Raw genomic sequence first — 17,089 nt, forward strand, 5'->3', positions numbered from 1 at the left:
GCGATAACCTTTTAGCACCTTCTCCATTTCCCTGCCCCCTTCCCTCTCTCTTTTTAATGTTTTGGAGCTTCTCGAGAGGGATTGGCTGGGGGAAAAGAGAAACATTTGCTTGGGATCGCTGTTTCCCTGATACATGATGGTGCCCCCTTCCCCCCCCTCCCCGGTTCTCTAAAAAGTATCCCATCAGGACCCCAGAGGAGACTGTGTGTGCGAAGTGTAGGATAAAAAGTTCTTCCAAAATAGTGTGCGCGGGGACGAGGATGGGGGATTTTGCAGCCCCCGCTGCCGCCGCGAATGGCAGCAGTATCTGCATCAACAATAACCTGAACAGCAGCCTCAGCGGGGCCGGTATCGGGGTTAGCAGCACTCCCCACGGCCCTCCTGCCGCTGCTCCCGGTAACAATAACGCCAACAGCGGCGGCATTCCCAAGCACAGCACGGTGGTGGAGCGGCTGAGGCAGCGCATCGAGGGCTGCCGGCGGCACCATGTCAACTGCGAGAGCAGGTACCAGCAAGCCCAGGCGGAGCAGCTGGAGCTGGAGCGCAGGGACACGGTGAGCCTCTACCAGCGGACCCTGGAGCAGAGGGCCAAGAAAACGGGCACCGGCGGCGGCAGCAAGCAACAGCACCAGAGCAAACAGCAGCAAGATGCCGAGCCCGCCACGGCGGAGCAGAGGAACCACACGCTGATCATGGTAAGGGGATGCGGGCCGGGGGGCTGAGGGGTGGCTGTCCACTCCGCGTCGCTCGCCGGGATGAGCTGGAGGTCGGCCCCGTCGCTTGTCAAGGGGGAACGGGGCTCGACTCAACTTTGGCGGTGGCAAGGTCTCTGGCGGGAGCTGCCGGGACGCTTCGCAACTTCTCACGGGCTGGGGCGGAGGGAGCTTCCCCTCCCTCCCCGTCCCCTTCGGAAGGGTAGAATTGCTCTGGGGTAAGGGGGAAGGAGCGGTGCCAGGCGTGCTGCCGAGAGCCGGGGAGGGTTTTGTGTGTGTGTGTTCGTGCGTGCGTGTTTCGCCACGGGTTCTCCGTGCGGGGGGCTGGCCGCCTTTAAATCCCGCCGCGGAGGAAGGTGGAAGGCTGAGCTGGCGGATGGAGGAAAAGAAAAGTTAGGCAGGTTTCTCGCTCGGGCTGCCCCGGCTCGCAGCAGCCCGGCTCCCCACGCGAGCTGAATCGCTTCCCAAAGTTTCCTTGGGATTTAAGGAGCTTAGCGAGGAGCGGAGGGGGGGAAGGGGGCGGGGGCTGAGCCGGTAGGAGCGTAGCAGCAAGTAGGAAGCGGAGTTTCCCACTCCCAGGCTGCACCGATGATGAATAATAAGAGGAGGTGCGGGGGGAGCCGGGCCCTGCGCTCCGGCAGAGCTTTATTTATTTATAGCTGGTGGCGGCCGCCAGTGGTTCTGGTGGAGGGGCTGGCGGTGCTCGTCCCGGCCGGCGGGGGAGGGAGGGCGGGCGGCCGTGCCGCGGGGGACACGCGTGTGTGTCCTGACGTGTCCCCGCGCCGGGGCGGGTGTGCCCGGGGGCGGGCACGGGGCGGCCGGGTCCTCGCCGTCTGCCGGGCGCACAATGGGCGGTGGAGACCGGCGGGGAGGAGGGGGAGGAGGAGAGGGGAGGTGCGACGGCGGCGTGTGGTTTACAAGCTTCGCACGTCCCTCCCTCTCGCCTTCCCCTGCGCGGGGAGGCGCGGCCGTGCGGGAGGGTCCGGCAGGGCGGCAGCTGCTGGCGGCCCCCGCCGGGGGAGCTCTGTGTGACAAAGCGGAGAGGGGACGGTCCTTCCTCTCACCCCCTCCCGTACGTGCGAGGAGGGAGCCTCGTGTTTCTCCGCGGCCGCGCCGAGCCTGCCCGGTGCCGGTTCGGTGCCGGGCAGCTCCTCCCCTGCGGGACGCCGCGCATCCCGGCGGGCAGCACCCTTCCCGCTGCCCCCAGCCCCGCTCCCTCACCGTGCGGCGGCTGGAGACGGGGATCGCTTCGCCAGCGGCAAACAAAAGCTCGGCGCCGAGCGCTGCCCCCGCCTCCTTGGCCTCGGGAGCGCAAGTCCCGGCAGCCCGGCGCATCCGAGCGAGGCCGGCGGGAGGCGGGGATGCGCAGGGAGCGGGGCCGGGGGGAGCGCGGGCAGGAGCCGCACAAAGCGGCGGGGGTGGCGGAATGTGTGCGTGTGCGCTTGGCAAACAGGAAGCAGAGCGACCTCACTGACATCTCGCTGCTTTCCTGATGTTACCGGCGAGGCACAACCGTGTTTCTCTTCCTTCTGGCGCCCTTCCTCCGGACCGAGGCTTTTAAACACACGCGCGGTACTTGGGCTCGGCTTGCACCTACTCCCGGGGCAGCAGCAGAGTCGCTCCCTAAACCCCAGGAGCAGGGACTCTCGTCAGCCCAGCTGTCCTCAAATCCCTTTTCGAACATCTCACGTCGTTTCCACAAGATCCAGGAAAGGGGCCGGAGGTTTAGGAGTCATTCTCGGGAAGACTTCTGTGCAGGGCAGCGTTGTGGTGCGCTGTGTCCCCATCCAGCTCCAGAGCAGTTCGGGTGCTCCTGGGCCCAGGCTAGTGATGGGGTGTCCTTTCCCCGTATTCCCCTTATTTAAGGCTGAAGTAGTAAAGCCGGGATTTTTAGATAAGCGGGTAATTGGTCTTTCCTTGAAGAAGTGAGACAGAAAACCAAAGCTATAATGTGAAAGTTATGGATACAACAAAAGGAGGAAGTGCAGTTTCAGCTCTCACTGTTGTTTGATTCTTTCTGGTTGGGACAATTGAAGAGCTAAGAGTTGCCTAATTAAGGGGTAGTCTGCTATGAAATTCACCATAACTCAATTCCTGTGCTATGATTTTCATGTTACTTAAATATACTCTAGGTGCCCTATGCTTTTGATCTTAAAAACATAAATTTTGCTGCCTTTTTACAAAAAGCCCACCAATTTTCTTCTTTCATTTTTTTTCTTAAAGAAAATACACAAATATTGCCAACAAAATCTAGACACATCACCTGCTTTGTTTCACTTGTAAAGTGTTAATTATGATTTTTGACTAATGTCTAAGAACACTGGGGAACATCCATGGGAACATGAAAGCAATACTTAAAACACAAGAAATTAGTCTTTTTAAAGCAGTTGAAAAGTATTTTCTCTGAGACATTTATGCTTTTGCAGTAAAACCAAATGCAAGCTCCCAAACTTCTTAATTTCTAGCAATTGTAAGAGTGTGGCAAGTTTATGTGCTTCATAATTTTTATTTAGCAAAACGATTCCACTTAATTTAACCTTCTTCCTCATGTTAAAAAAAAAAAAGTTAAGTACATTTAGGGGTTTTCTCCCTTTCTTTATTCTCAGGCAAACTCCAGTGGAGAGTTTTACAGTGGAACAGTCATAGGTCTCCTACTGCTTTACTCTTCACACAAAAATAATTATTAATTTTTTCCCTCATATCATTAAACCGCGTGATTTGGAAAAGAAGCTGTTGGGATTGAATGACAACAAACACAATGTGGACAGCAAGAAATGCTTTTACTATCTTTTTTTTTTAAATCAAAGAAAATTAAGGGAAAATATAATCTCTCTCTCTATGTGTGTGTGTATGTGTCCTCCAAACTGAGAGATGCTGAGAAGGGAGGGGAGATGTGCTTAATCCAGGCAGGCAGTCACCCAACAACCCTCCCAGTAGCTGGTACTGACACATGCTGAGTCCCCTTCAGCAAGCTGGGTAAAAAAAAAAGCCAAAAAAAATCTTTAGAAGACAATTCTCTTTAAAGGCATGCACTCTGATTTTCTTCACTGGATGGAGTACAAGCGATGCAGTTTGTACAGTGATTCTTGTTGCCACCCCCACAGTTTGCACCCTCCCTCCCAGAGTTCATGGAAGGCACTCTGCAGTTTCCACTGTTGGGGACTCTGTGTCAACTGACTCGAGGTCATCAATGGAAGCCTTTTGTTAAAATGGGGTGTGGGACCATAGGCTTGGCTGTATTTGGTGAGTTGCTGATCTACCCTGAATTTGTGTCTTGTTACAGAGAAAGCTTTCCCTTGCTGAGATTTGAAATACCTGGATTTGTAACTACTTCAACCTCTTCTATTGAGGAGAACAGTGGGTTACACAACTAGTTTGCTCTCACACAGGCATAGTTTGGGGTGTGCACAGAAATTAAAGTTGCTTATAAATATCTGTGGGGACCTTGCCCCCTCACCTCAGCTCAACTTGGCAAAAACCAAAGTTGATTTCTGTGATTTTGAGTTGGATTATTAAAATGCTGTACCAGCCTGGCTTTCAGAGGAAGTATTGGGAAAATTTGCAGTTCATCCAGAACTCTGCTGCTCATCTTTGGATTGGTTCCAGGAAATATCAACACATTATATCAGTTCTTTGGTTCTTCGTGAGCTAATCTACTTTCTTGTTTCCTTCTTTCAGTGCAAGAGTCTTCTTGGCTCTGCATCCATGTTATTGTGTGGGGTTCAGAAGTTGTAGGTGTGTGTATACCCATACATTATATATAGAATAAATAATGTATATTTTGTATATAATAGCTAAATACAAAATAATAACTGCAAATTGTATCACCTTTGACAGTCCTTTCTTCCCATGCATTTTTTTGTCCAGTGATGTGTAATTATCACATTCATCTTGTAGTGCACATTTATTTGCAACTGAGCTCTCTTGTGAGCTATAAAGAGGCTGGAGCTACTTTTTTCCTATTTTAAGGCTCTTCAAGACTTTTTTTTTTTGTTTTAATTTAGCATTGCTGTGGTTTTGACAGCCACTGTCTTATTCTCCATTTCCAGCCCTAAACCCAGTTCTCAGGAAATTGTGTTTTAAGCAAGTAAACCTAAAATGTTATTTAGATCAGAGAAATTAGTGACAGAAGTCGAATAACCTATTAGATCATCTTTTCTGTTCCACTGCCAAAGCATCCTATGCCAATTCAAAATTAGTTTAAAGTCAGGGAAAACACGGCTGGAAACATAGGGTATTTTCCAGCCCTGCTCTTTAACCCATTCTGGGCTAGCTCACTGCCTTCCAGAAATGAATGATCACACTGCACTTCTACCTGAGGGAAGGAAAATGGGGAGGCCACTCCTTTTAGCTTTCTCTGTGTAGGGACAGAATGACATGTCCACAATTACAGAAATCTGGTTAAATGTCTTCTTGTTGGTGGATATTCCACCACAGAAAAGTTGTTCCTCTCTCCGCCTGAGTCTCTTCTTTTTGTTGATAAAGGTATCCAGAGTGAAAAGTGGAACATTTTCATTTGTGTTAGTGATAATGGATAATGCCACTATTGGAATCGAACTCCACAGAATGTTGTTAGGCTGGTGAGGATTTTGTTAAAGCTTACACCTACTGTACTTAATACGTACTTGTTCACATGTTCACAAAACTGAGCACATTTCTTGTGTTCTTTGTTGTGTAATATTGCTGTTCAACTTACTTTACAGCTGCTTAGGAGTTCATCACTCATGCTATAGGGAAAGTCTATTTCTCTGGCATTGCAAAGATGAAAAAAGATAATTTATTATTTTTTATTATTTTCCACAAAAGGTCAAATACTTGTAGCCCTTACTCATGCCTAATGACTAAGTAGGATTAAGCATCTCTTTGGTTAATAAGCTATGTCTGATCTTGCTCACACAGGGTAAAGTCAGTAGTAAATACACAACAGGGGTGATACTAGAATTAAATCCCAGGCCAGCAATGCTCTTTCTCTTTCGTAAGCATCATAGAAGGAGTAATTGTGTAACCCTTTTTATTTTCCTTTTTCTGTAAGGGTGGATCTCTGTGTCTTTCTTACTCCACAGGCCTCTCCCATTTGTTTTCTCCTTTTCATACCAACTGGTGCTTGATGTGCCTGTGTGATTACTGTCCTTTAGGACACAAGGAGTTTTTGTGCTGACCTCCTTTTGCAGCTAGTCAGCACAATAGGTTTCAGTTTAGCAAACTGAAAGGAATGAAGAGACTCTTCACTTCGAGCACTGCTAGCCTCTGATGACCTTTAATGCTCTGATGGAAAGCGTGTCCCTTTCAAAGGCAGTGGCTTGGGTTATTACACGCTGTAGCTGGAGCAGGGCAAATTGTATTTTGACATAGGGTATCCAGTCATAGTGAAATCTCAGCTTCAGATTGACCAAACAGAATGTGTTCAAAGTCCTGCAGTGAAGTTCTAGGCATTGTTAAGTTCAGGAAGAATAACTTTGTCTGGAACACATAAAAAACTTATTCTGCTAACCCAGCGCCAAAAATATTAACATGCAATTGTGTTAGGACAATTGGTTGCATTTAGGTTAACCTCGATTTACAATAACCTGACCTAAAGCTTAAGGGTTCGCAAATGGCTTCATCTGGTGTAACCCAAGCTGCCACCACCGAGGAAGTCTCCTCTTTCCTGCTCTTGTGGGGACTGTGTTTGCTGCCTTCGCTCACTTGTGTATCCCCATGGCCAGTGGGGTTCACTGAGCAGGTGGGGAGGGCAGACACGCTTCTTCCTTTTCTTCTGGGTTAGTTTTTAGCTGGATCAGGTCCATCATTTGTTTGACTGTCCCTCCCGTGGGTAGCACAGTCTTACAACATCTTAATCCTCTTGTGAAATTCAACCCTTATCCCAGGATAAACATCTGGGCCCTCTTAGTTCAAACATGCTTACCTGGTAGCACACATTGAACCTCAGCTAAGTTACACTTGGTGTCAGTGCACAGTTCTGTTCCTGAGCACAGACACTGAAACAGGGGTGGCTGTATGTAGCAAAGGAGTCAGGGTTCATTTTTATTTAAACACCTGCATGTATAAGACACTTGGTTGCATATTACTCCAATATGTATAATTCATGTGAGAGATGTGCTTGGATTAGCAGAGGTTTAAGAACAGGCCTGACAGCCAGTAAGTGCTGACTGGAATCCTTCAAGTGTGCTGTTGTGTGAATTGAAATGTGAGGAACAATCTCTGACTGGAGTTAGGAACCTGTAACCAGTTTTGCAGTCTGAGATCTCACAGGTTGTTTGGATAAGCAGCATGCTTGTATATTCGGTGGAAATCTGGGAGCCTTAAGAATTTGAAATACATATTTTCTTGTTCGTCTAAGCTGGTGAATCACAAAATCATGTAACTTTGATTGTTCTTTTTCTTCCCTCTTACTTATTTTAGCTTCCCAATGTTTGTAGCTCAAAAGTCACTACAAACTGCTCCTGTTTGCTTTCTGAATACTTGAAACTCAGTTTCATAGGGCTTAAGAGAAAATATCTTTTTAAACTTGCAGTAGTTAAGAAGATTGCAGCTGCTGAATTTCTTACAGGAAGAGCTGCCTTCTTTCAAGACTTCCCTCTTTCAGGCTGATTTTTTTGCCTCCACGCACAAGTAAAATCAGTGAGGGAATAAAAATACTTCAGTCTGCAACTGACCTGAGAGAAGTGTGTTCCCCCATAGGAACTTTGCATTTCCTAGAATTTTGTGATAGTGCTAAAGCCAATGCTGCCGTGCTGCTGGTAGCACAGGAGATCTATCGCTGTTTGCTTGTTGTCAGTTCTTCACAACCACAGCACACACGGAGTAGGAAAAAGGTTTGAATTTAGACTTTCAGAATAACTAAGGTAATAAAAAGAAAGATCCAACAGGTCAAGGATTTTTTTCCCCCCTTTTTAAAAAAATCACTTTCTGTAGGGTTTTCATATAGGGCTCTGTAGTGTCCTGTAAATTCTCAGCTCTCATCAGCTGAGGCTTGGTGGAGTTGTGCTTTCACTGGTGGAGGGTGGGGCTGTGCCTCTTCCCCTCCTCCTGTCTTCACTTTTCTGTCTCCTCCCTGCATTACTTTTACTCTGTGCCATACAGTAAGGCTTCAGGCTTCACAGAACAATTCAACTTCATTTTCCTCTGCTCTTCAGATTCAGAGGAACAATTGCTCAGTGCTGCAGTGAAGGTGTAGTTTTTCTGCATCACCTTTATGATGCCTGTGAAAATCTTGGGCCAATTCAGAAAGTCCTTGGGTATTGTGTACCTTGGAAAAGAGCAGAGAATTGGTTTTTAACCTTACTCTGACCCCGGGCAGCATCACAACCAAGAAGCCAACATACTTATGTATGTGTATTTGTATAAATCAGTACCTGTATTTACACACTGGTTTTTAAACTGTACTCCAAGGCAAAGTGGAAAGATTTATGATCAGTTTTGATGGTGAAAGGGGATATAACAGTCCAACAAGTTTAAGAATCACTGATACATACCAGTTTTCTACATTATCATCCTCTTTCTCTTTCCTTTAGCTCATGTCTAATCTTCTGTGTTGTTTTGGCACTTCTGAAGGAAGAAGGGAGGTGGCTATGGCAAATGAGATTGTAGAAGAGTTCTGGAAAGTATAGAAGTTTTTTAATCATTTAATTCCTTACATTAAGGAGGATAGATCAGCACACTTTGCCAAAAAAGAAATCGTTGCATTCCTTACCCCTTCTGTTTATGCAGAATATTGTTTTTCAGACTCTCTAGCATCTGCAAAAATTACTTTAAATGTGACTGCCTAACCTTGCACTAGTTGCCTTTGGACTGCTAAACGGGTTGTTCCATTTTTGCTGTGATCTCTACTGCTGTTCCTTTTTGTCTTCAGAGCTGGTGGCTGTTGCTCTGACTTTTCTGGATTGCATTCCAGTGCACAACTGAGGCAGCAGAGAGAAAACTGCTATTCACATTAAATAACCAATTTTAATGATGTTTTCAGCAAGCAAGTTGCTGTTCATTATACATATCTTCAGTTGTCATCAAAGCAGGTAACTCAGCTTTGAAGGCTTTAGTGGACTCATGCTGAAGACTGTAGATTTCTGTCACTGAATGGGGATCACACTGTTTGAAATTGGTGAAATGTTCTGGTATGTAACCCATGGCTGGATGTGAAGCAGTAGTTCAAAATAATCTGTAGGTTCTTCTATTATTGCACGTTTATGGGCTGAGCTTGCAGTCTTTGCCTTCCAGTAAAAGTGGAGATACAATGCTGAGGTTGCAGTGTTCTCCTTTCCCCCCCCCCCCCCCCCCCTCCAATTTATGCCAGGTATTTTGTACAATGAAAGCTTTAAAGGCTGGATTGCTGCAATTTTGAAAATTTACTTGAGAGAATTTGACTTTACATTTTTTTCACCCCATAGGATTTTGCTGGAGCTTATTTTTTCTAACCCATTTTAATATCTATTCTACATCATGCAAAACAACAACAACAAAAACCACTTATTTTCTCTTCTGCATTTCATTTACAACAAAACAAAACCATTTTATGGTCACAGTAAGGCTTACTGCCCTTCTCAGTAACACTTTTGCTGTGGAAAATGTCAGCGGTGGATTGGGGGGTTGATGAAGAATTGGGAATGAAGAACAGAAAAACCAAAATAATTTTGACTTAATAGCACTAAAAATTTCACCAAGCACGGTGATAAAGCGTCTGTTTATTTACAGCCAGACAGGGGTTCTGGGAAGTTAAGCTTGGAGTATATACTTTTCCACTTAATGGTGTCTTCACGTGGTACTGCCTTGGGGTTAATTAGATGAAGCAGCTGAAACAAATTAACATTTTGCTGCCATAAAACAGGGTGGTCTCAGGGCTGCAGTCCTACACCTGCAGTCTGCCTGGGGTACTGATGTCCGAGGAAAACTAGCTACCTAGGAGGAGAATGGTGGGGATTTTTTTAGGTGCAAGGGGAAGATGGACTAGAAGAAAGGGAAGGCAGAAGGTCCATGTAGTCTGCTTTAGCCTTCAGTAGCTCTTTTAGTCAAGTTGAACAATAATTCAAAGGGTGGTCAGGCATTGGATTATGCTGCCCAGGGAAGTGTTGGAGTCCACATCCCTTGAGATATTTCAGAAATGTAAATGTGGCACTTAAGGACCTGGTTTGGGGATGGGCTTGGCCATGCTGGGTTAATGGTTGGACTTGAGCACCTTAAGGGTCCTTTCCAACCTTCCGGTTAGAAGCCTGGCAGTTGTGGTGCATTGTTGGAGTTAATTTGGGAGCTAAGCACACAGTTTATGGACCATGAGGCAGAAGTTATTGGAAGTGTCTTCAGGAATACTGCTACAGTCACTCTCAAGGGCGAGGTGATGGCCCAAAGTGTAAAGGATGATGAGGAGAAGATCTTTTCAATCCAATCTAGTCTAAAGAAGACATCAGCTGGCCACAGCATGGACTTGAATCAGGTAGGTGATAATTGTCCTTTCTGTGAGGAAAGAAGAAAGGGAAGGGGTTGTGTTCATTTCTTTTTTTTTGTTTGCTGCTTTCCTTCTGAAAATTGATAGACTTGGTCTCTTGATAAAAGAAAACATACTTTTGCTTGATCTTTCCAGTATGATGATTGCTTTTTTTTTTTTTTTTTTTTTGGCTGCTCAATGTGTTGTGCTCATTTTAATTCCATGTAGAACAATAACTAGGCTAAGTAATTATGAAAGGCCCAGATAAAAAAGTTCTCACCACTGTGATGTCTTGATTTGCATATGGAACTTGAGGTAACATGGAAGCAGGGGGCTGTGTGTGTCCATGACAGACACTCACATGTAGTTTTATTGTCCTTCTGTCTGAGCCCAAGTCAGGGCAATATGATAATAATTGTATAAATCAGGAATGGAAAAGTTCAGTGGGTGTTTTTTGTTGATTTTTTTTTTTTGGGGGGGGAGATGGAGGGGATTTTTTTTTTTATTTGTTTGTTCTGTTTTCTCAGGTGTTTTATTTCAGAATCAGCTCATTTGCTAGAATCCAACCTGTTAGTACAATAAGTAGAAAAGGGTATTTGCAGTATTGGTATTTCTGGTGCAGTGTGTTCCCTATGTCAAGTTTCACTAGTGGTTATGATGTTGTTTCTGGTTTAAAAATTGTTTACTTCCCAAATCTGTGACCTATCTCTTGTGGGTAGTGAATGCGTGGTGAACATATGTCATAAAGTCAAATAAGTGGTTTATGGGAGCAGGTTTTTAGACTGGCTACCTTGTCCCTAAATTTAATGGCAGGAGCAAATTGTGCTTCTTGTCTCAAACAACAGTAGAATATGCAAAAAATTTTAGCCAATGTACTTCACCTTGTGCCTTTTTTTTTTTTTTTTGCTTTTTCAAGTTTTTTTTTTTTTTTTGGAGAGAAGATTTTCTAAGCTCTTCTATAAATTTAGGCATTTGTAAATGTACAAAGATAATTGGTAACTGAGGCCAGTAAGTGAAAAACAATGATTGAGTCATATACACCAGGCTCTGTAAGGAATGTAGCACAAACAGACTCATAAAATATTTCATGATTTTCAGAGATGCTTTCTGTTTCTTACATGATTCAATATTTAGTATTTAAATTGAGGACAAAATATCTTTCTTGTTGTAAAGGGGAGAAACTAAATGCTTAGAGTTGTGTGAAACTTATATTAATGTGGTATCAGGCATATTGTTTTAAATTAGAAAAAATCCATATTTTTTCAATTTTATAGTACACTTTTATATGCAAGAGTTAATTTTATAGGATTTATTTCTTGCCTTTTGACCTTGGTTAGATGGGTTGGGGGTTTTGTGAGGTGGTGGTGTTTTTTTTTTTTTTTTCTATTCTTGGATGGTTTTTACATGGCTGGTTTTGTGGTTTGGAAGGTAAACAAGAAGGGTGGTGCTACAGAAATGCAGAAACCTGAGGAATGGGAGGACAGGAAAAAAGTGTGGGACAGAAGATGGATGGAACCCAGACAGGGGTAGACAGAGTGGAGCTAAGCAAACATCAGCTGTCGGGGAAGGACAGAAATGTATAGGAGGGTGTTGGACTTGTTGGACCAGGCTGGAGAGCAGAGCTTTGTCTCTGCCCATGGACTCGGGCTTCACTGAGTCAGTGAGAGCACAGGCAATTGTAACCAGCTCAGCTTTTGCCACCTGGAATAGCCAGAGTTTGGTGTTGGGGCCCTTAACAGCTGCAAATACCAGGTGAGTTAGTGGCTTTGGTTTTCTTGCTTTTGCAGGTCTTGTGTCCATCAGAGCATTACAGTGTTGTGCTAGCTGGTTTTCTGCACTGCTGTTAACTGGGTGGTGACCTTTGCTTTGTTCAGATTTGAGGAATTCTAAACATTTTCCAGCAACACAGCTAATGAATATATATGGCAATCATTCAGCAAGTGTAAGCCTCTGGACAGCAGACTTGCTTTTCTTAGTTACCTGTTGCATATTCCCTGGAACTCACCAGCAGTCCACCTGAAGACCATTGCCTGGGTCATTTCTTACACGTTAGTAATGGACACGTTGTGTGTATTTTAAATCCTTTGTGTCCAAATCCTATTTGCAAGTTTCTAAAGTTGGTTAAGTAAGTGGTGTGGGTTTTTTTTCCCCCTCCTGATGGATTAGCTTTGTTTTGCTAAAACAAGCTGCATTTCAATGCGTTCCCCCCACCCATGCATATGTCCACTGTTAATATAAATCAGTTTTCAGGAGGGATTGCTGTGGCAGGTAGTAGGCAACATGTATTTCTCAAACCAGTGGAACCAAATGGGAAGTATTTTAGGTGGTTTAGGCTCAGTGTTTCAGGGGCTGTGATCCTGTTTTCTGATGGATAGAGAGAACTGCTCAGAGGTGTGCTGCAGGCACACTCAGCAGCTATGAGAGATTTCCTTTCCCTTGGGTGGTACTGTCTCACATTTTGGGAAGGAACAAGCTTCTGTCCCTGAGGTCAAAAATGCAACAACAAACAGCCAAGATGTTGGGAAGATTTACAGTTTAATAAACCACAGTTATGGTCATGTCCTCTCATTGTCCAAGCCATGCTCTCCATGCCTTAGTGTGTGAAGTTGGTGCTTCAGATATCTGGGGTGATTTGCATATTCTTAAACAGGTAAGCTTGAAAATTAGTGCTGTTTTTCATCATATGGGCTGTTGCTGTCTCCGGAAAAAGAGTTGGGTTTTCTCACAAGAATTAAGAACTCTTCTCAGTGTTTCGTAATGTGATTTTTATGATCTTAAAGCCTGCCTTTTGCAGGCTTAGATTGTTTGAGGAGTTAACAGAACTAAGTTTTATATGCCATATTTCATGTTTCAGTCATGATATTGACATGTCAGCTTTCCTCAGTTAGTAATCATTCATAACACTGGCATTTCAGTAAGGGTCTTTGTGTCACGGAGTTGCCTTCTTTGGTCTGGAGGGTGGCTGTGTTTTCAGAACAATGTTTTATCTGTCCAGGGTGTATCTGAGCTCAGGTTGGATAATTTGACTGGCCTCGAGGTAAAGACAATGATATGGACACTTATTGTTGGGAGAGCATTGGAAAATTCAACCAGTTTCACACCTAGTATGTAGGCTGTACCATGAGAGAGATCCTTTCCTTTCCCCTGGGTCTGTAGAACTGGATGGAAAATATCATATTATTTTGGTAATGTTAGGTAATAATGTGCTTATTTTCCTCTCTCATTATTGACAGCTGTGTTTTTGTGTTGCTTTTATTGTTCTGTAAATATCAATAGGAGTCAATCTCTTATTCTTGATGTTGTAATGAGATAGATATAAAAAGGGTCCCTTAACTTCAATTTAGCTCATCTTTGAGACACAGAACACGTAAGAAATGAGACAGATTGAAAGATGTCCGTGGGGACAGAAGGGAAATCTTACTGGTAATACTTAGAACAAATTTTGGGGGTACAACAGAGGTATTGCTGACAGGCAGAACCCAATACTTGCATAAAGAACTATCCTAATCCCTGTAAGGAACTGAGTTTTTGTCAAACTGTGGGGGGGAAAAAAGATATTCCAGAAATCTCTAACTTATTGCTTATATTTGAGCCATTTATATGGATGATTTTATTAATAGCTTCTTTTCCTGTCACACGTCAGCATTTCCTGGCCCTGTTTTCCAGTATTCCCTGTATATAAGTTTTGTTTCTAAACCTGTAGAATTTAGAAAACCACAGCTGTCATTTCTCACAGCTAGGAAAAACAATTTATGTATAGGAAATTTCTGGAAGTCCTCTGCATCTCTGCTGTAAAGTAACTCTCCCTCCCTGAAAGCTAAGAATCCACAAACTGTAAGCTATGAAAATCTAATACAGTTCTTAAGAGCCACATTTCAAGTGCAAGATATTTTTGCAAGTTTAGGAGATATCCATTTCAAATGCTTGTTGAGGTGTGTTGGCTGGCTCATGACTGAAAGGAAGAAGATAAAAATTGAGGTTTTTTTTTTTCTATTTATCTTTTTTGTCTTTTCCCTCCTTTTTTTTTCCTCCTTTTTTTCCCTTGTTTCTTTTTTCTTGTTCCCTTTCCTCCCCCTTTTCCCCTGCCTTTTTTTCCTCTTCCTTTTTTTTCCTGTTTTTCCTTTTCCCTTTTTCTTTCTGTGGTAGGGACTTGTGTCTGCCCTTCAAGGGGAAGAGACACAAATCTTCTGAATTTTTACTGTTTGAGTGTTATTTGGTATAACTGATGTGAAAGCACATAAATGCTGTATTTCTAATTCCTCACAGTAAACCTTCACTACGTTAGGTGGGGATGTTTAAGTGCAGTCACTGTAAGATTGGTTTTGTTCAGCACAGGTGCTGGTTCAGTTCTTATAATAAAATATACTTTCACAAGTTCTCTGTAATAATGAATATGTTCTGTTGCTCTCTCACTCTTTGTAGCAGAGGATGTTGCATTAGTTTTTTTAAGAGTCAGGGCAGAGCCACACCACAAAACCTTTGCAGTTCAGTGGCCTCATGCTGAAATTGCTCATAAGACAGTATAATCAATACAGAGAGAACCTTACAGTGAGTAATGGATTTATTTATGGTAAATGTGTGTTTTGACAACTGGGACCATGCTTTTAATTTCCGTTCGTGAGGTGGAAGTTTGAAGAATTGGAGGGTTCTGACACTTCAAGAAAATTATGTGATTGGAAAAAGGCTTCATTTCCTCCAAAATCATTTTTCTGCAAAGGCCTTTCATCCTGGCACAGTTAAGTTAGTTTAATTCCTTCAAGAGAAGGGTGTGTGGGTAAAAGCTCACAACAAAACACTCTCTGTTTCTGCAATAGGGTTTTACTGGCTGCTTCAATTCAGTTCCCCCCCTCATCACTGCATACAGATTTATCTCAATAATGGCTCAGTCACATAAAGGAGATGAAGTTTCAGAACTAGGTCATATTTAAAATTTGTTTAGTGTTGGCTTTATTCTTTCTGACTGAAGCTTCTGTCAGGTGTAGACCACTGCTTTTAAGAAAACTGGATTGTAGTCTGGCCATCTCATTGAGCTGGATGTGTGGGAATGGAGAAGTGGCAATATCTTTCCCAGTGGTGGTATGTGGAACTATTTTCATTGTGTGTCATGTTAGGAGAAATATATTCTGACCTATATAGTAACAAAGGCTGCAGGTTTTCCTCAGCACAGCCAAAAAAATGCATGCATCTTTAATTTTAGTAGCAAATAGCCAGTGGCTTGGACAGGCTAATTCCACACAGCCAGGAGACCCTGATGGGCAGAAATAAAATTCATTTTAATTTCAGTGCCTATTCTCAAGGTGTTGCTATCTCTGTATTTTTGGAGTCCTTAGACCTGTCTGTGTTAGTCCAGGAAATGAGAAAGCACTGGGAAAAGGGCATTCATCTGCCCCCTTATGCCACCAGCAGCACAAGGTAAAAAAAGGAATAAGGCTGTGCTGTGACTTGTTCCCTGCTCTCCTGTTGGACCCATCTGAGTGCCTCAATCTGCTGGTCAAGCTGGAGAAAATATTGTGGAGAGGCAGAATCTCCTGCTCTCTGATCAGGATGTGCTGAGCTGTAGGCTGATCCCTTCACTTACGTGTTTTCAGAGCTTTGGGGGGTTTTTTTGGAGGATAAACAAGAGCATTAAAAGATGATTTCTTCCATATTTAATATTAAAAGCACTTCTTAATTTAATATAGTCATATTAACAAATACATGAGGTATTATAAATGGTGAAGTAAGTTCTACTCTTAAAATACAAATTAAAGGAAACGCATAAGTTACTTGGCCGTATGCAGAGCCCATTGCCACAATTTAAAAAAAAAAAAATCCTTGGCATTGCTCCTGTGTTCAGTGGGAAACCCTTGGTAATAAGCTTTGAGCTCACACGCTATCCTGGACATAAAAATAGCCAGCTGTCCAGGCTGTGCAGGGCTGCAAGGAGGCTTAGGAGGCTGGAGGTGTACACTCTTGTCCACTGTGTGATGTGCTGGTCAGCAGTGGCCAAAGCACTGGAGTCCTTCTGGGGCTAAAATCCAGCTGTTGGGTGATTGGTTTTGAGGTAGAGGAGAAAATACTTTAAAAAAAGATACTGGGGGGGGAAGTGCGTCCCTTTCGTGTTCCACCTCTCATATTCTGGTTTTTATTTTTTTTATCTGATGTTTTTCTGCAGCGCTTTCTGCCGCTTTGTTCAGTCTCTCTTGCTCGCTTTGTGCAGTGGGGAAAAGATTTGACAAGAGCTTTAAAACAAACATAGTGTTTCTGCCTTAGTTTTTCCTATTTTTGGCCTGGACTGATGTGTGAGGAACACTCACAGGTTCACTGTAGCTTTGAGCACTTTTATATGGATATATTCCTGACTGCCCTGGTTGTTCAGCTTCTGCCCCAGAAAGCTGACAGAGGCAGCGAGTGAAGAATTCACTGAGACAGAAGAAAGAACCCCAAGGTGGATTATCCTGGAAAAAGTACCAGTTTTTGCCTTTTTTTTTTTTTTCTCAAGAACTGCTACCATACTTAGTAAAACAGATTAGTCTGGGGAAAGGAAAAATCTGCTGTTTTTTTGTTGTTGTTTTTTTTTTTTTTTTCTGCAAACAGGAGTTGTATTGCTCTTTGCAAGCTGAAGGAGGATAACAGGGAGCCTAAAATTAAGCCGTATCTGTTGATCACTATGGAACAGTCTGAAGGGTTTATTTCAGATTTCCCACAGCATGGTTCCTGTCACAGTGAAAAAACACTGGTAGCACTGTCTTACCCCTCACATCTGGATTTTCGTGCAACTCACCCACTTCAATGGCATTAGAACAGTAAGACAAGAAATTTTGAAACAAGGTATAGATATTTAGAATATAATATCCTAATGGTCCTTTTCCTCATGTCCATGAAGACCTTTGTCTCCCAGATTTTGAGGTGGTTATAGAGCCGTAGAATAGGTTGGGAGGGATCTTAAGAATCATTTATTTCCAGCCCCTCCTTGGCACTG

General features: G+C 43.7%; 1 protein-coding gene across 1 annotated transcript in view; it reads left to right on the forward strand.

Annotated features, from left to right (window-relative positions):
• Positions 1-260: 260 nt before the first annotated feature.
• Positions 261-17,089, forward strand: part of MAML3 (mastermind like transcriptional coactivator 3) — a 236,881-nt gene continuing 220,052 nt past the window's right edge. The window contains exon 1 of the mRNA XM_062493102.1: positions 261-695. Within this exon, the coding sequence (XP_062349086.1) occupies positions 261-695 (435 nt within the window). The remainder of the gene's footprint in view (positions 696-17,089) is intronic.

The sequence above is a fragment of the Cinclus cinclus genome, chromosome 5, assembly GCF_963662255.1.
Source record: "Cinclus cinclus chromosome 5, bCinCin1.1, whole genome shotgun sequence".
Classification (NCBI taxonomy): Eukaryota; Metazoa; Chordata; class Aves; order Passeriformes; family Cinclidae; genus Cinclus; species Cinclus cinclus.